Consider the following 22970-nt stretch of genomic DNA (forward strand, 5'->3'; position numbering starts at 1 on the left):
GTCGCAACTAACGGCGGGTGTCACAGACACTGCAAATCTCCCATTTCAACTGATCCTCCTCAACACACTGCCATCCCTGTTAACACTCCTTTCAACTCCACCAAAGCAGGTCACATTTCTTGTCCCTAACTCCCTCTGGACTGAAGAAACACAACAAATCATCACTATTCCACTCAGAGTAACTTTCAACAGTCCCCAACCTCTTCTCCATCCAACCTGACACCACATATGGATTCGCCACAATGCAAGGATCATTCACTCCACAAATCTCAGTCCCACTGGGCCAGAATCACCCTTTTCATCCTCGGGGTGCTAGGCGGTCCTCACCTCAGGTACTACATCCATAAACTCGTCAGGTTCCATCTCTGAGCTACTAGGGGACATATCCCTCTTTTCACACTTGGCACCAACTTCCCTTACCACACCACTGCCCTCTACACTCAGATTCTTCTCAGTGGTTATCACTGCACTTGCCACCACAATGAATTCACCCTCACTCGCTTCACGTTCACTTTCCTTCTCTAGCTCTTCCAAAATTCCTGTGCAGTCCTGAATTCCATATTCCCTCAAAACCTAATCCCCTTTTTATCCTTGCCCGCCATCTTCTTTCATCCTACCGCCATTCATCCCCAATCGGGGATCTCATCAGCAGCCACGTTCTCGATCATAATGCCAAATGTAGGGCTATGGTGCGCTCAACTGGTGTAAACGAGTACTCACAGGCAACGCTGATTTACTGACTGTAGTGGGATATCTAGTTGACAATGTAGTCTTTGTTTCAACTTCTCTGGACATTCCTTCCGGTGCGTCAATTCAACATGGCAGCGCCCGTTACTCTGGGAGGGATAGTGGAGCAAAACATCACTGAAACGGGACAAATATTACCAGAATCCACATCTGGAGAACTGAAAAGACCTCAGTTTGGAACCCGTTTCCTGACAGACCCACGTCAAGTTTTTCAACATAACGCATGGTTCGTATTTTAGCATGCATACTACTTGTGGTAGTACACACACATGGATAGCCCTTGATCATGATTCTCAGTTCCATTACATTACACAAGAGTCATTGGATGAAGGTGTCTTCTGTACATGGGTGTTTTGTTAAGAGCCCTAAGGCTTGGTCTGAACATTAACATGCATCGCTTGCGTTACGGCTTTGGAAGCATAAAAACATTATCTTTGATCTCAGGGAGAAATCATAAAAAAAGGTTACATTGATACACACTTTTGTATATAGGGTTATGGTTCCCACACGGCCATATTTCCATGTTACAGCGCTTGTTTACGGAAAACGGTTTATTAGCCATCTGCGTCTTCGATCACCTGTGTGTAAATTTGCTTTTCAACAGGACATGTAAGGTCCTTGTACTATAAAGAGTAACTTTAGGCTCCATTAGTCTATTATTGAGCTAACATATGGACAGAACATAACAGAACGAGGCCTGGGTAGCATGTCTTCCTCTTGGTTTCTAGTGGTGTTGGTGTCCCATTCACTTTCAGGGACAATGTGGAGTGGACAGAGGAGCAAGAGGCAGCTGCCAAGAAGAAGGTCCAAGAAAACAGTCAGCCCCTCCCTCAAGAGAAGCAAGGTTGGTTCTGAACCAGAATCTGGGCTTACAGGAGACATCCTCCTTTAAGCCCAGAAGCATCCATTCAACTTGCCATTCACTAGCTTTTCAAGCTTAATAATGTCAAAATTCATTTGGTACTTACCAAGGAAAGGAGTTTCACTGAGCAACTATCATCATTGCTGCCGTTCCAGACAGTATGTACTTCCAAAAAAAGGTCTAAATAAAAAGTTACAAGCAACCGAAAAAATCTACCTCATTACTGCTATCAGAGATCTGTATATATTGTCCCGATGACTGATTCACAAATCACCTTGCATCACAAGTAACGACTCATTATTATTTGAAGATCAGTCAGTCAGTCACAATTTACCCATGATACATTGCAGTTTTAATCCTCTTGAACATGGCCAATGCCTTTTCTGGAAATAATCTAAATATTGTTTTTGAGCAAGTGTGCATGCTCTTCTGCACCTCCTGCAATATTAGTAACATAATTAAAATACACCAAAGAAAGCCTTGAAATATGCTATCACTAAAAACGTACCCTTATGATTATTTTTTTCTCTCCCCAATTTCGTGATATATAACAATAAGGGAAATGAGGTAGTTGGATGGGCTATTTACAGATGGAATATGTACAGGTGCAATTATCTGTAAACTGCTCTGACAGCTGATGCTTAAAGTTAGTGAGGGAGATATGAGTCTCCAGCTTCAGTGATTTTTGCATTTCGTTCCAGTCATTGGCAGCAGAGAACTGGAAGGAAAGGTGGCCAAAGTAGGAATTGGCTTTGGGGGTGACCAGTGAAATATACCTGCTGGAATATACAGTGGGGCAAAAAAGTATTTAGTCAGCAACCAATTGTGCAAGTTCTCCCACTTAAAAAGATGAGAGAGGCCTGTAATTTTCATCATAGGTACACTTCAACTATGACAGACAAAATGAGATTTTTTTTCTCCAGAAAATCACATTGTAGGATGTTTAATGAATTTATTTGCAAATTATGGTGGAAAATAAGTATTTGGTCAATAACAAAAGTTTATCTCAATACTTTGTTATATACCCTTTGTTGGCAATGACAGAAGTCAAATGTTTTCTGTAAGTCTTCACAAGATTTTCACACACTGTTGCTGGTATTTTGGCCCATTCCTCCATGCAGATCTCCTCTAGAGCAGTGATGTTTTGGGGCTGTTGCTGGGCAACACAGACTTTCAACTCCCTCCAAAGATTTTCTATGGGGTTGAGATCTGGAGACTGGCTAGCCAACGAGAGGGCCAGCCAATGAGAGCATACAGGTCGCAGTGGTGGGTAGTATATGGGGCTTCGGTGACAAAACGGATGGCAGTGTGATAGACTGCATTCAATTTGCTGAGTAGAGTGTTGGATGCTATTTTGTAAATGACAACGCCAAAGTCAAGGATCGGTAGGATAGTCAGTTTTACGAGGGTATGTTTGGCAGCATGAGTGAAGGATGCTTTGTTGCAAAATAGGAAGCTGATTCTTGATTTAATTTTGGATTGGAGATGCTTAATGTGAGTCTGGAAGGAGAGTTTACAGTCTAACCAGACACCCAGGTATTTGTAGTTGTCCACGTATTCTAAGTCAGAGCCGTCCAGAGTAGTGATGCTGGACGGGCGAGCAGGTGCGGGCAGCGATCGATTGAAGAGCATGCATTTAGTTTTACTTGCATTTAAGAACAGTTGTAGGCCACGGAAGGAGAGTTGTATGGCATTGAAGCTCGTCTGGAGGTTAGTTAACACAGTGTCCAAGGAGGGGCCAGAAGTATACAGAATGGTGTAGTCTGCGTAGAGGTGGATCAGAGAATCACTAGCAGCAAGAGCAACATCATTGATGTATACAGAAAAGAGAGTCGGCCAGAGAATTGAACCCTGTGGCACACCCATAGAGACTGTCAGAGGTCCAGACAACTTAAAGAAACATTGCTTGATGTACAATGTTGATCAATGCGGAACAATCTAATATTCTCAGGGATACTGGAGAATGACAACAGCAGAGGCTGTGAGGACACAGTCCGAGACTTTGTCAACTCAACTGAAACTGCCCACTGATGTTGTGCATAATGCCACCTTTCTCCAGAGTCCATAGAATAAGTAAGGCCTCTGGAAATAGGCCACGGGCTATTATTGAATGTTTTGGTAAATTTAACCAAAAGGAAATGACGAAGAACATGGGGAGAGAACTCAGAAACACTGATTTTGGAATGAATGATCACTTTCCCCACCGAGATCAATGAAAGGAGAAAAAAACTATATCCCATCATGAAGGAAAAGCGTTGCCTGAATCAACGAGTCTCTATGGTGATGGATAAACTTTATATCAACGGGCAACTGTATCAGGACTCTAGAGTAACTTCCTGGTTATTTTAATGTAATGTTTAAAACTGAGTTTGTGTGTTTTAGTGTATCATGACAACTTCAACTATAACGAATACATGCTATATTGATCTCCACTTGATAAGGAAAGGGCTGCATATAGCTCAGGTAAATGTATGTAGCCTTCCTAACAAAATACATGCGGTTTTTAACTTGGTCAACCTAAATAATATTCATATTTTGGCTTTGACCGAAACGCATTTAGATGCATCTGTAAATGATGGGCAAATGAACATTCAAGGATATAGTCTACTGAGAAGGGACAGGAATAGGAGTGGTGGGGGTGTTGCACTGTATATTCAGAATCATATACCTTTTAAGAGGAGTGATGACCTTAATGTAGGTCAAATAGAGGCACAATGGGCTCAAGTACATCTGCCTCACCAGGCACCCATATTGGTAGGATGTGTGTATAGGACACCATAGAGCTAGGAGGTCTATCTGGATGACTTATGTACTGGGTTTGACCAGGCCACAGATAGCAACAGAGTTGTATTTATCTTGGGTGATTTTAATATAAATTGGAAGGATCACAATAATTAGAATAGAACAAAATTGGTGAGATATGCTAAGAACTGTGGTTTGAAACAAATGGTTAATGATACTACTAGGTCTTCAATTAAGTTGGGTCATCGTTCAGACACGTGCATTGATCTGATTTTCTGTAATATACCATTGCAACGCTTAAAAGCCAGATCAATGCCAGTGGGCTGGACAGACCATAATATTGTGACCATAACAATGAACACCAAGGTTCCAAAGAAACCCCCTAGGATTGTGGGCAAAATAAAATTTAAAACATTTAATCATGAGATATTTCTAAATGATTTGGCTGCTGTACCCTGGGAGCTGATTTATCTAGAGGATGATTTAAATCATGCTACAGGATGTTTTATTGATTTGCTCATGGAGGTAATGGACCATCATGCCCCTATAAGAAAGAGTACAGTTGGTGCCCGTCCATCTCCATGGATTGATGATGAACTGGGTGAGGCTTTTTCTCAAAGAAATATGGCAAAAGTCTTAGCAGCCAAGTCAAAATTAGAAATTGATGAACAGAATTATAGAACATTACGTAATTATGCAGTTAACTTTTTTTCCCTTTGATTTAATTTATTTTACAACAATGCTTTTATTGATTGTAAAAATGATTCTAAAAAGGTATGGAACACAGTTAAGGGCTTACTTGGTACATCTATCTCATCATGCCCATCTAGTGTGGAGGTTGACGGGAGAACAATAACAAAACCAGTTGATATTGCCAATCATTTTGCAGATTTTTTTACACAGAAAATTAAATTACTAAGCAACAATGTAGACATACATTCTTCCAAACACGCTGTTGTTCAATGGATTGATGATCATATTATGAGCAATAAGATCTGCTCTTTTAGTCTACAAACGGTGTCAGTGGAGGAGGTGTTAAACCTATTGAAGTCATTACCTGATGGTAAATCTACAGGTTATGGTCTTATGGACAATTTTTTGCTTCGCTGTGCTGCTCCCCAGATTGCAGTTCCACTGAGATACATATTTAATTGGTCACTGGAAAAGGGGATGTTTGCAAATGTATGGAAGCATGCGAAACTGTGTCCTATTCCCGAAAGACAGCAAGGAACCCATTACTCCTGCTAATAGTCGACCAATTAGTCTACTCCCTACACTCAGTAAGATATTGGAGGGTATTGTGAGTAGACAAATGTGGGAGTACATGGAAAATAATGATCTGATTACAGCCAATCAGCATGCTTATCGCAAAAAACATTCCACTGCATTGGTTGACATGACTGATCAGTGGCTCAATGCTATGGATAATGGCAAATTACCTTTAGGTGTACTATTTTTAGATTTCAGTGCAGCATTTGATTTTGTGGATCATGAAATAATTTTGACCAAATGAATGCATTATGGTTTTAAGGAGGTAGCATTGAATTGGGTACAGTCATATCTAACTGACAGGAAACAGTCTACCTATATCAATGGTTAATTTTCTTCCCCTAATGTGTTAAACTGTGGAATACCGCAGGGCGGCTGCCTTGGGCCACTTCTTTATTTAATATATACCAACAACCTTCCCTATGCCTTGGTTGAAACTCAATCTACTATATTTGCAGATGATACTACAATTTATGCAGCAAGACAATCGGTTCAACAGGTACAGCAGGCTTTACAAGGAGATTTGGAGAACATCAGGAAGTGGGTTTGCCAAAAAAACTTGTTTTAAACACCAAGAAAACCAGAGTTATATTGGTCTGTTCAACTAGGAAAAGGCCAAAACAGCATGGGATACAATTAAGTATGGGAGGAGTACAAATTTAAGAAGTGGCAGAAACCAAACCATTGGGAGTGCAGCTAGACAACTGCTTATCATGGTCTTCTCAAATAACTAATCTATGTAAAAAAAAAAATATTAAAACAGCATGCATAATCAGAAGGACAGCTAAATATTTACCAGGAAAAATTCTTCAGCAAATAACACAAGCATTAATTGAGAGTCAGGTGAACTACTGTTCGGTGGTCTGGGGAAATGCATCATCAAGTGAAGTTAGAAGACTGCAGAATGCACAGAATAAAGCAGCAAGGATTGTTTTAAGGTGGAGATATGGTTCTTCTGTTGCAGTGATGCAACATAAGTGTTCTTGGTTGGTCATCAATCGACAAGGATATTGAAAGAAACATGCTTATTTTATTTTATAATATACATAATTTAAAACGGTATTCAGTTGGTACAGACATTCCGTAAATACTAGGAATAGATTGTCCACCATCTATGCGTTATCCAGACAGAAATCAATGATCATGAGGAAGGTGAGGGATCAGCCCAGAACTACACGGCAGGACCTGGTCAATGACCTGAAGAGAGCTGGGACCACAGTCTCAAAGAAAACCATTAGTAACACACTACGCCGTCATGGATTAAAATCCTGCAGTGCACGCAAGGTCCCCTGCTCAAACCAGCGCATGTCCAGGCCCGTCTGAAGTTTGCCAATGACCATCTGGATGAATGGGAGAAGGTCATGTGGTCTGATGAGACAAAAATAGAGCTTTTTGGTCTAAACTCCACTCGCCGTGTTTGGAGGAAGAAGAAGGATGAGTACAACCCCAAGAACACCATCCCAACCGTGAAGCATGGAGGTGGAAACATCATTCTTTGGGGATGCTTTTCTGCAAAGGGGACAGGACGACTGCACCGTATTGAGGAGAGGATGGATGGGGCCATGTATTGCAAGATCTTGGCCAACAACCTCCTTCCCTCAGTAAGAGCATTGAAGATGGGTCGTGGCTGGGTCTTCCAGCATGACAACGACCCAAAACACACAGCCAGGGCAACTAAGGAGTGGCTCCGTAAGAAGCATCTCAAGGTCCTGGAGTGGCCTAGCCAGTCTCCAGACCTGAACCCAATAGAAAATCTTTGGAGGGAGCTGAAAGTCCGTATTGCTAAGTGACAGCCCCGAAACCTGAAGGATCTGGAGAAGGTATGTTATGGAGGAGTGGGCCAAAATCCCTGCTGCAGTGTGTGCAAACCTGGTCAAGAACTACAGGAAACGTATGATCTCTGTAATTGCAAACAAAGGTTTCTGTACCAAATATTAATTTCTGCTTTTCTGATGTCAAATATTTATGTCATGCAATAAAATGCAAATTAATTACTTAAAAATCATACAATGTGATTTTCCTGATTTTTGTTTAGGGTTCTGTCTCTCACAGTTGAAGTGTACCTATGATAAAAAATTATAGACCTCTACATGCTTTGTAAGTAGGAAACACTGCTGATTTTGCAGGTTATCAAATACTTGTTCTCCCCACTGTAGGTCTGTAACAGTTTGGGTCTAGAGTGTCTCCTCCTTTGAAGATGGAGATGACCGCGGCAGCTTTCCAATCTTTGGGGATCTCAGACGATACGAAAGAGAGGTTTAACAGTCTAGTGATAGGGGTTGCAACAATTGCGCAGATAATTTTAGAAATAGAGTTCCAGATTGTCTAGCCCAGCTGATTTGTAGGGGTCCAGATTTTGCATCTCTTTCAGGACATCAGCTATCTGGATTTGCGTGAAGGAGAAATTGGGAGGCTTGGGCAAGTTGCTGTGGCAGTCCGAAGGACTACTCAGGGTTTGGCGGATGCCAGGAAAATACTACCTGCCTGAAAGCACAGTGCCAACTGTAAAGTTTGGTGGAGGATGAATATTGGTCTGGGGCTGTTTCTCATGGTTCAGGCTAGGCCCCTTAATTCTATTGAATGGAAATCTGAACGCTCAGCATACAATTACATTCCAGACGATTCTGTGCTTCCAACTTTGTTGCAACAGTTTGGGGAAGGCCCTTTCCTGTTTCAGCATGACAATGCTCCTGTGCACAAAGTGAGGTCCATACAGAAATGGTTTGTCAGAATCGGTGTAGAAGACCTTGACTAGCCTGCACAGAGCTCTGACCTCTACACTATCGATCACCTGTAGGATGAATTGGAACGCTGACTGCGAGCCAGGCCAAATCACTCAACATCAGTGCCCGACCTCACTAATGCTCTTGTGGCTGAATGGAAGCAAGTCCCCGCAGCAATGTTCCAACATCTAGTGGACAGCCTTCCCAGAAGAGTGGGGGTTGTTATAGCAGCAAAGGGGGGGACCAACTCCATGTTAATGCCTGTGATTTTGGAATGAGATGTTTGACAAGCAGGTGTCCACATACTTTTGGTCATGTAGTGTAAGTACCAGAACAAAATAGAGTATATGTGGTAATCAATTTGCATCTCTTCCACTCATTTCAACAGAGGACTTTGACTGCAGGGCGAACGAGTACTGGAATGAATTCTATACCATCCATGAGAATCGCTTCTTCAAAGACCGCCACTGGCTCTTCACAGAGTTCCCTGAGCTGGCCCCACAGTGTCGTCTCAACCAGGACTCCTGTATTGGGGACCATAGAGCTGAGGACAGTGAACCACATGGTCTCGAACAGAGTCAGGGCCAAACCAGTGAAGTCGCCCCTCTGGCCCCTGTAGATGGTGACTTCCCTGGATCCAGTGCCATGTATCGCATAATGGAGGTGAGGAATATTGAATCATAGTATGACTGCAGTATATGTTAGCTTGAGTGCCAGTCTGTTTGTGTTATGCCAACTCATTGTCACTCATTGTAATGTCAAACATGTTTGTCGTAAGAATGAGCAATAGAGTTGGCAAGAGCACAAACAGATATGGGACCAGCATGTGGCCCTCAGGCATAAAGTAGGCTAACCTATGCCCTTGTTTGATTCAATAGGTTGGCTGTGGTGTTGGCAACACCGTCTTTCCCATTCTGAAGACCAACAAGTGAGTGGTGGTTGGGACCACGTGTATTGATCAGTCCCATTATGCAGTATGCAGCCTGATCAGTTTGACTTTGTATAGTAGCTACTACCCTCTTCGTATACACATGCTGTATATCTGCTATTCAGATCTCAATATGTATTAGATGCAACCCTGTTCGCACCTCCATGTTGCGTGACCCTGTCTTCTTTGTGTGTGTCAGTGACCCTGGGCTCTTTGTCTACTGCTGCGATTTCTCCAGCACCGCTGTAGAGCTGGTCAAGGTGAGAAGGAGAAATGCTTGATAGATGATGTCATTGGTTGGCTGATAAATAGATTTATTCATCTTGTCCCTTTCACTACCAGGCTAATTCAGAGTATGACCCCGGGCGCTGCTATGCCTTTGTTCATGACCTGGGTGATGAGGGAGCTATTTACCCTGTCCCAGACGCCAGCATGGGTGTTATAGTGCTCATCTTCGTGCTCTCAGCTCTGCATCCTGACAAGTAAGCCGCCCCTGTGTAACGTGTTTGAGTGTGGCAACAATCAAGTGTGGGTGCGTGTATGTGTGACTGCATGTGTGTGATAGGGAAAATTAAGTGCCATCAAATTCCCATGTCTTTCTTTTTCTCTGTCAGGATGCAAGCCTCCATCAGCAGACTGGCTCGGCTGCTGAAGCCTGGAGGAGTGCTGCTGCTCAGGGACTATGGGCGCTATGACATGGCACAGCTACGCTTCAAGAAAGGTTAGTTACCATAGGCACTCATGCGTGGGACTGTGTGGGATCAAATCAAATTGTCACATACGCATATTTAGCAGATGTTATTGCGGGTGTAGCAAAATGCTTATAAATTGTGATGAGCAATATGTACATGTTTAAGGGAAAATCTGTTGAATGTGTTCCTTTTTCAGGAAGGTGTTTGTCAGATAACTTTTATGTCCGGGGTGATGGAACACGAGTCTATTTCTTCACACAAGGTAATGAATCAAATCAAAAGGCTAGTATGTACTGCTTTTTAACAGTGGTAATTTGCAAGTCAGTTTTTAAAAATGTATTTCTTATTTCTTCTTATTTCTTATTTAACCTTTTATTTATCTAAGCACCTGGGGGAACCCAATAGCAAAACATGTCTAATGCTTTGCACACACCCCTCAATTAATCTCCATGGTGTCCATCATCACAATGGTCTCATGGAGGAATCCCTCCCTCCCAGGGGCTGCAGTCCCACATCTACCTCAGACACTAGACACTTTCTGTTTTTTTTTTGTGTGTATTATATCTCCATGACATCTCTCTCCAGATGAGCTACATGACTACTTCAGTGAAGCGGGTCTGGAGAAGGTCCAGAACATGGTGGACCGGCGGCTGCAGGTGAACAGAGGCAAGCAGCTGACCATGTACCGTGTCTGGATCCAATGCAAGTACCGCAAGCCTCATACTCAACCACCAGAGACACAGGAGTGAGCCAGGAACAGCAGAGAGAACACTGTGGCTTATCATTGAACTGGTGTCTGAGGTAGATGTGGGACTGCAGCCCCTGGGAGGGAGGGATAGAATTGGGATACCTCCATCAGACCATTGTGATGATGGACACTATGGAGATGGATTGAGGGGTGATGTGTGTGCAAAGCATTAGACATGTTTTTCTATTGGGTTCCCTCAGCCATTTGTCTTCACAGCTCTGGTTTCCCCCAGGTGCTTTTTGATAATGAATCTCTGACTGAGAGGTGGACATGACTCAGAAATGGAATATAGAGAAGGCTGATGAGCTAATGAAACCTGAACAAATGTCTGGAAACCGAATATTCTAATGTTTACATTCAACAGACTGTTTGCCATAATCCATTATTTTAGATAAATTGCGCTGTAGGAGTAAACTTTTTTTTTTTACATTCACCACTTCAAAATGATTAAAAAACCTTGTGTAAACCCATCATTGTGACATGATTCCTTTCTGATAATTGCCTTCACTTCACATATCAAAAGATGATTGCATTTCTGTCTCCCTGAAACCTTATGGGCAGTTTTAGATTGCATATAGCTAGTTTGTAAATCGACTTCAATTGGTCTACAGTCGGTTTTGGGGGCAGGCGTGGTTGGGGTGAAGGTGGAAAGACAAATTTGAACAATCTCACGAGAATAAAGGGAGATTTACCGATTATTGTTTACATTCCCCCCCAAAATGAGAAACCGAACCGATCCAGATTCAACTGAAATGATCGGAACAACACAACTTCCGTAACAGATTGTTTGCTAGGGCGAGGAAGGTGAAGCCGAACACCAACTTTGTTCTGATTGAGTACAGAATTAGACCGAACATATATCGGAGGACAAAATTAAAACACAAAGGCCACATTGTTGGATCATATTCGCGATGAAAAGGGCAAGTGATGGTCATTGTTCGGGATAAATACCCCGAAAGAGGCATGGTACGGCCCTTGATGAAAGGAATGTGAACCTGGGGATACCCGTGTAGGGAGTGCGGAAAGGCGGGTTCGGGATACCCCAGGACTTCTAGGCCGAGAAGGGAACTATCCGTCGTTATTGGGGGGCCAAGCAGACGCTCGTCTCCTAACGGGTAACAAATCAACACCGAAGAACGGGGATTTGGATGAGGCCTCGTTTGGCAGTGTCGAGGTAGGGAGACAAGAATCTTGGACAAAAAAAAGATTGGACCCGTGGAAAATATAATTACAACAGGTAACATTGGTCGAGCTGTATTCATGTTTTATTTCTAACGTAACTTCGGGTTGGGTCATAATATTCCTGAAAAACAGCAGTTTTCATGTAGCTAACGTTAGCTAACTAGCTAACATGTTAATCGGACATTTGACATGTCGCTATCCATCACCCTTAACCTAGTAACGTTAGTTAGCTAACTAGTTATGTATCCCCCTCCTTAAATTTACCATTTTACAAGTAGGTATATTTTGGAAACATAACATTTAGTTTTTTAGTTACCTATCAGACATATTTGCCAACGAAGTGACCAACTTGCTAGTTACTAGTTAGCTGCACCAGGTGGATAACGTCGGACGTTAGCTAGCTACTGTAGTTAACAAGCATTTAGCGTTGGGGGGTGAAATATTGACACATGTCAACTAATGTAATGAACACATGATCACGAGTCATGACGATGTCTATCATGTTACTCTCATTGTTAGTAGTTTGTCCCCTGCAAGTGGATGATGGCAAGCTGCGTGTACTCTTTGATCAGCTAGCTAGTTAGTTATCTCTAGTTGATTTGATATACTATTAACAAGTTGGTTGGTCGCTGGCCTGACCCTTCTTGCCAAAACGGTCTGCTTCATTGCCTAGCTAGTTAGCTATGTGGCAAAATGACTCAATCAGATTCACTAATCTTATCACAATACTGTAATCACAGTTGTCAAACCATATTTGCTGAAATATCCCATGTCAGCCAGCACTTGACTGTGCACAGCTCTTGCTTGTTTAGTCTTTGCTTGATTTGTTGTTGTTGTTGATCAAGTTCTGTGTTGGAATCAGTGGTGGTGACTTTAGATTTTTTTAAACAAAAAAACAGGTGTGTCTAAGGTTATCCATGAGTCATTATCTGTGAATGTATAGTTGCATGCGTCAACACATTCACCTATAGGCAACCCTGAACTGGTTGTGTCACTAAATCCTCAAGCTGTTGTCAGAGGATTTCCAACCCCTTGTATTCTTACTCTGTATGATGTTCGTCTGTGCTATGGAAAGTAAACCGATCTGATATCAAATTGTGTGTTTCTTGCTCATTGTCCCTGCAGCCATGATGGAAGAACTGCACAGCCTGGACCCGCGACGCCAGGAGCTGCTGGAGGCTCGCTTCACCGGGGTCGGCGTGGCTAAGGTCTGTGCTACTACACTATATCATTGGAGTTGAGATAGGCCTATATAGGGTCCTGCTCCTTTGCCGCTCCACCCTTTCTACTAATGTAGGAATGACAACGGGATCTCAGTGTTGCACATTTACTTTAGGGCCATAACTATCTATCTTTGTCTCTCTCTCACCCCTTCTCTTTGTTTCTCCTTTTCTTTGTTTGATTCTCTATTTCTGGTTGAGCTTGGCCAGGGACCGGCTGGCCCCCTCCGCCTCTCTCTCGCTCTCTTGAGAATGTAGAGCTGTGTGTCTGTGTTTGTTGGCTGGTGTGATATGCTATCCTCTCCTACTGGCTCATGATGTGGCGGCTGCATATGCAAGTGCGGAGGGCTGCCAAGAAGGGAACGGGCGGGGGGGGGGGGGCAGGGAAGGGCATGAATGCCGGTCACCCTCATACGCGTAGAAACCCTGACCAGATGTTATGGCACTAGCTCTCTGGCTTTTGATTAGAGGTCCTGCCTGGTGGTGCTGAGGTAAACTCCATCTTAGAGAGCTGCCTTTGTGGAAAGTGAACCGGAGCCCAGAGAGTGAATCAGAGCCAGGACTAGGCTCTATGCCAGCCATAGGCAGAACTGAACCCAGAGCACGGTGCTGTCGCAGAGAAAATGGCGGCTCCCGCTAAAAGCATCACACCACGGCCGCCCCGTCTAACCAGGGTCCGTCTGTCAGAGTTGCAGTGTGTGGAAAGACTGGGGAAGAGAGAAAGGAAGTATTAGCCTAGAGAGAGATGAGAGACATATAGCATGCCCTGGTGTTATAGGTCTGAAAGCCCCAAGATATGAGGGCAGCTCAGCCTGTCTCTCTCGACCTTGAACAGCCCTGTAGCTCTGCTCCCTATCAGTCATCCTGAGCTGCCTTTTTAAGCGTTTAAGCAGTCCAGAATTGTCGGCAGAGAGAAATGTGCTGTTTTTCAGCTAATTTCCTGCAATTCTATAAATTTTGTAATGGAGCTGAGAGAATTTTGTACATACATTTTAAGGATGGACAGAAATTATTTCATTTAGCTGCGCCACTACTAAGTGAATACAGGGGAAACACTGAAAGCCCTCCAATACCCTATCTGAGTAGTAGGATATCGAAATGGTTTGAACAGGGCTGGAGAGAATGAGGATGAAATAATGAAAGGCGAGAGTGTGAGGGAGAAAAGATTGAGAGACCTATTCCCACCTGCATTAGTTATGTCTGATGTTCAGCAATTTCAGGTTCAATTTAGTTAGAGGGAGCAGCATTATGTGCCCAGAATGACTAAGTATATTTCTCTGATATGGCAGAGCCTGGTGAATTCAAAAGTGAGTCATTTGAGTGACAGGCATCACCTAGGGAACAGACATTTAGAATTAATAGGGTAGATGCACAGTGTGGAGACGAATGGTGATGATATTAGCTCAAGCCTATTCCTATCCGACTCTCTTCTGCTCTTTCTCTCACAAACAATCACTCACCTTATCTGTTCACCAGAGAGTAGCCATGGGGAGAAGCAGTCAGTCAAATGAAAGCAGAAAGCATTATCCCTCCCTTCCACACCCCTGGTTTAATTGTGAATTAAGTTTAGTCCCTCCCTGCCCTTGGCATATCCTTCCACTCTTTGTCTGATGTGTAATTGTGTGGGTTTGTTTATTTGTTTTTTGAACAGGGTTCAGGCCACAATGAGTCATCCAATCAGAGCCTGTGCAGCGTGGGCTCTCTCAGTGACAAAGAGCTGGAGGTCAGTGTCCCACAGCAGTGACGCCATACATTTTTTCACTCTTGTTATATGATATTTTAGACATCGTCCGCTGTCATAAAGTACAATGTGTTTCTCCTACTCTTTATCCAGACCCCGGAGAAAAAGCCCAACGACCAGAGAACGAGGAAGAGGAAAGCAGAGCTGTACGACAGCAGCCAAGGTGAGATGTCTGTCTCCCTTCCTCTGTGGTCTCTCTTTCACCTCAGTCGTGCCTTGCCGGCAGCCATTTTGTTGTCAGAATAGATCAATGTCACACAGATTTTCTGCCTTTTTTGTCTCTTCTACAGGGAAAGGAGGAGCAAGAGGACAGAAAATTAGTGATTATTTTGAGGTGAGTGTGCTCACTTTCTGGCAAAACGCATCCATAGCTTTCAATTCCTTCGCTCTTCTTCTGACTTTTCCATTAAATCTGTCAGTTTGCGGGTGGTAGCGGTCCTGGTACCAGTCCTGCCAGGAGTCTCCCTCCAGTTGTCCGCTCCTCCCCACAACATCACTCCCTCTCCAACCCCCCAGGAACGGTGAGCATGCTCCCTCACTTCCCTGTTCTTTTTCCTCCTCCCTTTTCACCGCATCTTTTTTTTCTCCCCCCCCCTGTTCCTAACGAACCCATCATGCCCTTCAAACTGACCTGAATGCAAAGCAGAATGTTACTGTGGTCCATGACGTGATTTTAGTGGTATGTGTGGATGTCTTTGTATCCCAGATGCAGCAGGGCAGCCCGTCCTCTATGGGTTCAGCCAACACAGAGCACTCATCCTGTTCTCTAAAGCCTGTCTCCCTCTACATGAACCACAAAGCCACACAGGTAGCTGTTACCTTGCACCTTCTGTACAGATTCACAGAGCACTGGTGATGTCTAATAACTCCTGTATAATATGACACGTCTCTAATGACTGTTTGACTTCATCTCTCTTTCTCGCCTCCTCCTGCAGTCTGACCTGACAGTAGAGAAGCTAACTGCTATGGAGAACAACAAGAACTCTGACCTGGAGAAGAAGGAGGGGAGGATAGATGACTTACTGCGGGTGGGAACACCTCTGCCATCAACGCGTCCTTGTTTTCCCATTCTGTCTTCTAATGGAATAACATGTTGTTGGCCTCGTCATGAGACAGCATTATGCTCCAGACATGGGAACAGACCTCCTCAGAAACTTCAATCTGACATTTTAAAAGAGCTTTGTTTCATTAAAAGGACTATTAATGAATGGGATTTTGACCCGTTCTGTTTCAGGCGAACTGTGACCTTCGAAGGCAGTTGGATGAGCAGCAGAGGATGCTGGAGCGGTACAAAGAACGCTTGAACAAATGTGTGACCATGAGCAAGAAGCTGCTGATTGAGAAAGTGAGTTCTCCCTCTGTCCCTACAACAGGCTTGGGAGTCTAGAATAACTTAACCCATGTCTATTTTCTTGACCAAGGACTAGTTTTCCCCAAGTATAATGTGCGTGTGTGTGTTTTCTCCCCCCAGTCGAAGCAGGAGAAGATGGCGTGTCGCGACAAGAGCATGCAGGACCGTCTACGTCTGGGTCACTTCACCACCGTCCGACATGGTGCCTCATTCACAGAACAGTGGACCGACGGATATGCCTTTCAGAACCTTATCAAGTAAGGGTCACTCAAAAGCCTCTCTCACTCTGCATCTCATTTTCTCCTCCTTCATGCTCCTCCTCTCTATTCTCCTCTGTTGTTTTTAATATCTTTCTCTCACATCAGCACTGACCCTCCCCATCTCCTGTCTGTCTCTGTCTGTCTGTGTCTCATCTCTAGGCAGCAGGAGAGGATCAACTCCCAGCGAGAGGACATAGAGAGACAGAGGAAGGCCCTGGCCAAGAGGAAACCGCCCTCAATGGCCCAGACCCCGCCCCTTAGCCTGGAGCAGAACAAACGCAAGAGCAAGGCCAACGGAGCCGAGAGCGAAGCGTACGTTACCCCGCCTCTCCCACTCTCTGTTTAAATGCATACATTTTCCCAGGTTTGGTTCTGTTTATGATGGTGAGTTTCTTCTTCTTCCAGGTTATCGCAGGCCGAGTATCACGAACAAGAGGAGATTTTCAAACTAAGACTGGGCCATCTCAAGAAGGTAGTGTGCTGTTTTACATGCAATGTTTCTATGTTTTGTGTATGTAGTTTGTGTACTGTTCCTGTAAAAGTTGCTAATAAGCTTGCTGTGTATTGCAGGAGGAGGCAGAGATCCAGGCTGAGCTGGAGAGGTTGGAGCGAGTACGGAACCTGCACATCCGCGAGCTCAAGAGGATCCACAACGAGGATAACTCCACGTACGTGCTCTCTACCAGTGTTCTTTTATCTGTGTTCTCTCTGTTTGACTTCTAATCTAAATATGTCTGATTTCCGCAACAGGTTCAAAGACCACCCTACGCTAAACGACCGGTACCTACTGCTCTACTTACTAGGCCGAGGTGGCTTCAGTGAAGTTTACAAGGTGAGAGCACTCTGCCCATTCATTAACAGTCAGTGGAACTGACCTTTTGTCATCATGGTCAAATGCATAGTTGTATACCCATTGAACTAAGTATAGCGACTACATAGTCGAAAGGTTTTCTCATAATGATGAACTTTTGATGTTCACCTGAATCCATTTTTTAAGTCTGTGCCAAGTTTTCATACCGTTTCATGTTGGTGCCAGGTTTTTCTCAGATATGATAAAGAATAATGGATGTGATGTAACATCAATTACAAGTAATGATTCTGTCTCTCACTTTTGAAGGCCTTTGACCTAACGGAGCAGAGATACGTCGCAGTCAAAATCCACCAGTTGAACAAGAACTGGAGGGATGAGAAGAAAGAGAACTACCACAAGTGAGTTCCCTTTTTCTTATCATAGACACATTTTTTTTTTCTCCGAGTGATACGGGCAACAAAAGCACTTTGGTTTTAACATTGGAGTTTAACGTGGTCTCTGTTTCAGACACGCATGTCGAGAGTATAGAATCCATAAGGAGCTGGACCACCCACGGATAGTCAAACTCTACGACTACTTTTCACTCGACACAGACTCGTAAGTGTCCCCCCCCCAAAGAGCAACAGAACATATCCAACACATCTTTGGAATAGAACGTGAGATTTTGGGGGGGTTTCTAGTTCCGGTGTTATTTCTTACATTCAACTCTATCCTACTGTTTTGAAACAGTACCTCAGTCGGTTCCTTTGTCTCTCGTTGTGGAACAGGCTCTGTACGGTTTCTAAACTAAAACAGTACCACACAGCCGATTCCACTCTCGTTTTTCTAGGTTCTGGAGTTAAACAGTACCACATCCCTCTCTCTCTCTCTCTCTCGTTGTGTTCAAGGTTCTGTACGGTTCTAGAGTACTGTGAGGGGAACGACCTGGATTTCTACCTGAAGCAGCACAAGCTGATGTCGGAGAAGGAGGGCCGCTCTATCATCATGCAGATGGTCAACGCCCTCAAGTACCTCAACGAGATCCGCCCACCCATCATCCACTATGACCTCAAACCTGGTGGGTACACACAACAGATCGCACGGACACTGGCATGGCAGCAGTTACACTGCAATATTAGTATCAGGTCAACACTGATGCCATCACTTACAGAACCAGTCAAAAGTTTTGACACCTACTCATTCCAAGGTTTTTCTTTTCTTTTTTACATTGTAGAATAATGGTGACGACATCAAAACAACGAAATAACACATATGGAATCATGAAGTAACCAAAAAAGTGTTAAACAAATCAACATATATTTTAGATTCTTCAAAGTAGCCACCCTTTGCCTTGACAGCTTTGCACACTCTTAGAATTCTCTCAACCAGCTTCAGCTGGAATGCTTTTCCAACGGTCTTGAAGGAGTTCCCACATATGCTGAGTACTTGTTGGCTGCTTTTCCTTCACTCTGCGGTCCAACTCATCCCAAACCATCTCAATTGCGTTGAGGTTGGGTGATTGTGGAGGCCAGGTTATCTGATGCGGCACTCCATCACTCTCCTTGGTCAAATAGCCCTTACACAGCCTGGAGGTGTTTTGGGTCATTGCCCTGTTGAAAAACAAATGATAGTCCCACTAAGCACGAACCAGATGGGATGGCGTATCACTGCAGAATGCTGTTGTTTCTCTTTGCTTATTTGAGCTGTTCTTGCCATAATATGGACTTGGTCTTTTACCAAATAGGGCTATCTTCTGTATACCACCCCTACCTTGTCACAGCACAACTGATTGGCTTAAACCCATTTTGAAATTCCATAAATTAACCTTTAACAAGGCACACCTGTTCATTGAAATGCATTCCAGGTGACTATGTCATGAAACTGGTTGAGAGAATGCCAAGAGTGTGCAAAGCTGTCATCAAGGCGAAGGGTGACTACTTTGAAGAATCTCAAATATAAAATAGATTTGGATTTGTTTAACACTTCTTTTTTTTGTATTCTTTTTTTAGTTTACTACATGATTCAATTTGTGTTATTTCAAAGTTTTGATGTCTTCACTATTATTCTAGAACATAGAAAATGGTAAAATAAAGAAACCCTGCAATGAGTAGGTGTCATTTTGACTGGTACTCTACATGTAAAGCAAGTTGAAACAATGACAGCAGACTAAAACGAGACAAGATAAAAGATACAGTTCACTCAGTTGACTCTTAAGGCTGGTTTACAGTTGGTCTATCGACATCGACAGTCTGTAGACTGTTGTCGCAGTGACATCATGAACGTTCTATTGTCGTCCGACATTAAACTTGTTGTTGTTATGATATGCTTGACAGCAGCCTTGTGATCCAAATAGCATAACTGGTGTATTTTAACACCAATAAACCCATCCGTTTTGGTTACTGGCCCAACGCTCTAACCACTTCGTTTTTAGTACATTTATATTAATTATTACAGGAAAATCAACTCCCAACAAGATAATTTTTCAAGGTATCGTCAAGTTAATTAAAGAAAATAGCTTACGGTTGTGTATGTGACGTAATAAATGCAGGGCATTCTACCGGATAATTTGTTTAACTTGTCTCGTTGCTATCGCAGTCAGGTAACCATGACAACACACTTATCTGCAACAAGAAAACCGAAAAGTCTCAGTGTCTGTCTTTAGACATTCCACCGGAGTATAAATGGAATGTTGTTTTGACCAGCGAAACTTGCCGCGTTCGAATTGTCTACAGACATGTCGTTAGACCAATTTATAAACCAGCCTTGCCAGTATATTACTGAGAAATGTCCTTCATGTTCATTGTGAACTTTTGTCTTGACCTCTGACTTGTCGTTTCCTCAGGCAACATCCTCCTGGTGAATGGCACAGCCTGTGGGGAGATCAAGATCACCGATTTTGGCCTGTCCAAGATCATGGACGACGACAGCTACAACTCAGTGGATGGGATGGAGCTGACCTCACAGGGTGCAGGGACCTACTGGTGAGGCGCCGCACAAACTAGAACAATAGAATTACTATCTTGTTTGGAAGATTGTTATTGTGGAATGAGTGTTGCTCTAAGCAATGATCTTCCCTTGCAGGTACCTTCCCCCTGAATGCTTTGTGGTAGGTAAAGAGCCTCCTAAAATCTCCAACAAGGTGGACGTGTGGTCAGTGGGAGTCATCTTCTACCAGGCTCTGTACGGACGCAAGGTAATGCAAGCACACACACACTACTCACTCCTCTCAGAATTGTATTCATGCTCTTTATATTCCATTTAAGAGATGAGGATGTTTTGTGTTGCTGACTTTAGCCTTTTGTTCTCTTTCTTTGTCTTCCCCTCCAGCCCTTTGGCCATAACCAGTCTCAACAGGACATCCTGCAGGAGAACACCATACTGAAGGCAACAGAGGTTCAGTTTCCCCCCAAACCAGTGGTCACCCCAGAAGCTAAGGTACTACTTGTTTTTTTTTTCTCTCTCTGTCCTTCCCTCAACTTTCTGTCATTTGTTAATCCATTCCCTAAATTCTTCCTCACCTGGTGTTGTTTCTCCATCCCTCTTTCTTTGGTCTGTTACTTTTCGTGTACACATTCATCCTTTTCTGCTCTGTGCACAAATTCTTCTCCTGTCACAACGTCTCTAAATGTCCCCTCCTTATCTCTCTCCAGGCCTTTATAAGGCGCTGTCTGGTCTACCGGAAGGAGGACCGTATCGATGTGCACCAGCTAGCCAGTGACCCCTTCCTCATGCCTCACATCCGCAAGTCTGTGGCCACGTCCGGGGCCTCTGGCACGGCTATACCTTCCACCTCCAGCTCCTCCAACAGCAGCGCCTCAAACTGAGCCTTCACTATCTATCTCACTACGAACTGACTGACCTGAGTGGAAGGTGGGGATGGGGGTGGCTGCCTGATTCAGCCCCCTCATCACTTCCCATCCTGTTATGTCCCACCATGGGCTCAGCACCCCAGGGAAACCTCTGGGGTGCAGGCAGGGGGAGCTTGAGGAATCATGGATGAGGTGGAGGGGAGAGAGGTGGGGTAATCAGTGTTCCAACTGAAACCTGGAGCCCTCCATGTCCACCCACCCAGCTTCCCTGTCTCTCCCTCCCCTGAGGGGTGGTGTTGTTCTGGGGGTCAAAGCCCTAGGGTCCCCCCACAGTGCGGAGGGGGACATGGCACTGAGCTGAGGAGAAATGGGAAAATTCAACAATTTTAAGATTAAAAGAATGGAACAGGGCTGCATTAGCTTTGAGAAATGGAAGGGACTGTTGGAAGACTCTGTTTTCCATCTCATACACACACACACCCACCCACCCACCATGCCTCGGAGTCGTCCCAGATGCTCTGGGTTCTCCTTTTGATAAATGCTTTGGTTGTCATCCAACCCCCTCCCCTGACTGACAGTACCAGTCTAGCCTGCCTTTAGACTGGACCTGAACAAGACCTATGGCGTTCATTAATTTAAGGCACTCTCCTGGGTCCAGGTAGTTTTTGAAGGGAGGCATACCCACCCCCCCTGTCTGTTTTAAATCCTGTGACCAAAGCTTAAGACTTCCAGATGGTGGCACTGTTCCGCTGCAGTTTTTATATTGGTTCTAGTTGTTACATGATATATGATGTGGAAAACTAATGAATGGTCCCTTTTTTTAAAGAATTGTTACTTACATTTTCCCAATTTGAAGGAAAAAAAAGCAATTAGTGGTTTTTAAATTTTTCTTTCTTTCGTTTTTTTTTTGTTGCCCTATTCTCGTTTTAGTAATTCCCATCATAAAAACATATTTATTTAGGTCTGTTTAATGAATTTTTTGCCAATAAAATGCAAGGGACTGGTTTACTCATTGTACTGCTGGGAGGAGATTGGGCCTTAGCAGAGAATTGCATAACCCATTAAATACTATTGGTTAAACTGTGCGATCTGAGTGTTTGTGGGGGTGTTAGTTCTGGTTGGGTTGTTTATTCTCAGAAGGCTCGGCAAGCTCATTTCTCTACATCAACAACACAAAGCACACTTATGTAATATTTATTATCTGTAACCTGGAGGTTGCAGGGGAAAATGGAAACCAGGAAGACCCAGGAACAGCTGGAGAAGGTCTATCGAGGAAGAACTAAAATAATCAAGAAAATCTTTGAAAGGGCGGCAGGTAGCCCAGCTGTTAAGAGCTTTGGGCCAGTAACCAAAAGGTCGCTGGTTCAAATCCCAGAGCCGACCAGGTGAGAAATCTCAACGTGCCTTTGAGCAAGGCACTTAACCCTAGTTTCTCCTGTAAGTTGTTCTGGATAAGAGCGTCAGATAAATGACAAATATAAAATGAATATAACAAGGTGGGGGAAACCAAACCTGATGGAGAAGTTTGAATAACCTAAAGACAGGTTGGCTGACAACACCACGAGACTGTGGATGTGTCGATGAGGCAGAAGGCCATGTGGTGGTATGATTCAAATAGCTAACAACCATGTGGGGAATCGTTGTACCTTGTTGATACTGTGTTGAGGTGTTTTGACTAATGTCTATGCTAATATGGCTCAAATTCGCTAGCTAACCAACAACTGTAATGATGAATTTGAGAGACAAGTGCTCCTTGTGCAAATGTATTTGTTTTCAATAAACATTTTGAGACAAAATATAGTTTACATGTCAACAATCTAAGCCAGCCCTGTCTGTTTTGCCCCATATATGCTTATGTGTTAAGTTTTGTTGCTAAACATCCAACCCATCTATACTCCCCAGGGGT

At 43.7% G+C, this 22970-nt stretch overlaps 2 protein-coding genes across 2 annotated transcripts; both read left to right on the plus strand.

Moving 5' to 3' along the window:
• The first annotated feature begins 795 nt into the window (after nt 1-795).
• On the plus strand, nt 796-11181 carry LOC135555745 (tRNA N(3)-methylcytidine methyltransferase METTL2-like). The gene is made up of 9 exons (XM_064988439.1): nt 796-973; nt 1503-1591; nt 8732-9006; nt 9222-9271; nt 9471-9531; nt 9614-9753; nt 9886-9992; nt 10160-10225; nt 10549-11181. The coding sequence occupies exons 1-9, from the start codon at nt 819-821 to the stop codon at nt 10710-10712; spliced, it is 1107 nt and encodes a 368-aa protein (XP_064844511.1). The 5' UTR covers nt 796-818; the 3' UTR covers nt 10713-11181.
• A 125-nt stretch (nt 11182-11306) lies between these two features.
• Nucleotides 11307-22144, plus strand: LOC135555746 (serine/threonine-protein kinase tousled-like 2). Its single transcript, XM_064988440.1, has 21 exons — nt 11307-11948; nt 13019-13101; nt 14765-14836; nt 14948-15017; nt 15145-15188; nt 15274-15375; nt 15561-15662; nt 15790-15882; nt 16089-16199; nt 16326-16462; nt 16625-16777; nt 16871-16937; nt 17036-17133; nt 17216-17297; nt 17583-17674; nt 17784-17873; nt 18164-18333; nt 20098-20236; nt 20337-20448; nt 20583-20690; nt 20906-22144. Exons 2-21 carry the CDS (start codon nt 13021-13023, stop codon nt 21077-21079), a joined length of 2097 nt encoding a protein of 698 aa, XP_064844512.1. The 5' UTR covers nt 11307-11948; nt 13019-13020; the 3' UTR covers nt 21080-22144.
• The last annotated feature ends 826 nt before the right edge of the window (nt 22145-22970 follow it).

Source organism: Oncorhynchus masou, chromosome 15, assembly GCF_036934945.1.
Source record: "Oncorhynchus masou masou isolate Uvic2021 chromosome 15, UVic_Omas_1.1, whole genome shotgun sequence".
In the NCBI taxonomy this organism is placed as follows: domain Eukaryota; kingdom Metazoa; phylum Chordata; class Actinopteri; order Salmoniformes; family Salmonidae; genus Oncorhynchus; species Oncorhynchus masou.

Coding starts and splice junctions, on each gene's coding strand:
- LOC135555745 (XM_064988439.1), top strand. CDS start 819: ATGGCAGCGCCCGTTACTCTGGGAGGGATAGTGGAGCAAAACATCACT. Junction 974..1,502: donor GTTTTTCAACATAACGCATG/GTTCGTATTTTA, acceptor ATTCACTTTCAG/GGACAATGTGGAGTGGACAG. Junction 9,993..10,159: donor ACAGCTACGCTTCAAGAAAG/GTTAGTTACCAT, acceptor TTCCTTTTTCAG/GAAGGTGTTTGTCAGATAAC.
- LOC135555746 (XM_064988440.1), top strand. CDS start 13,021: ATGATGGAAGAACTGCACAGCCTGGACCCGCGACGCCAGGAGCTGCTG. Junction 16,778..16,870: donor AACGGAGCCGAGAGCGAAGC/GTACGTTACCCC, acceptor TTCTTCTTCCAG/GTTATCGCAGGCCGAGTATC. Junction 17,134..17,215: donor CACAACGAGGATAACTCCAC/GTACGTGCTCTC, acceptor TTTCCGCAACAG/GTTCAAAGACCACCCTACGC.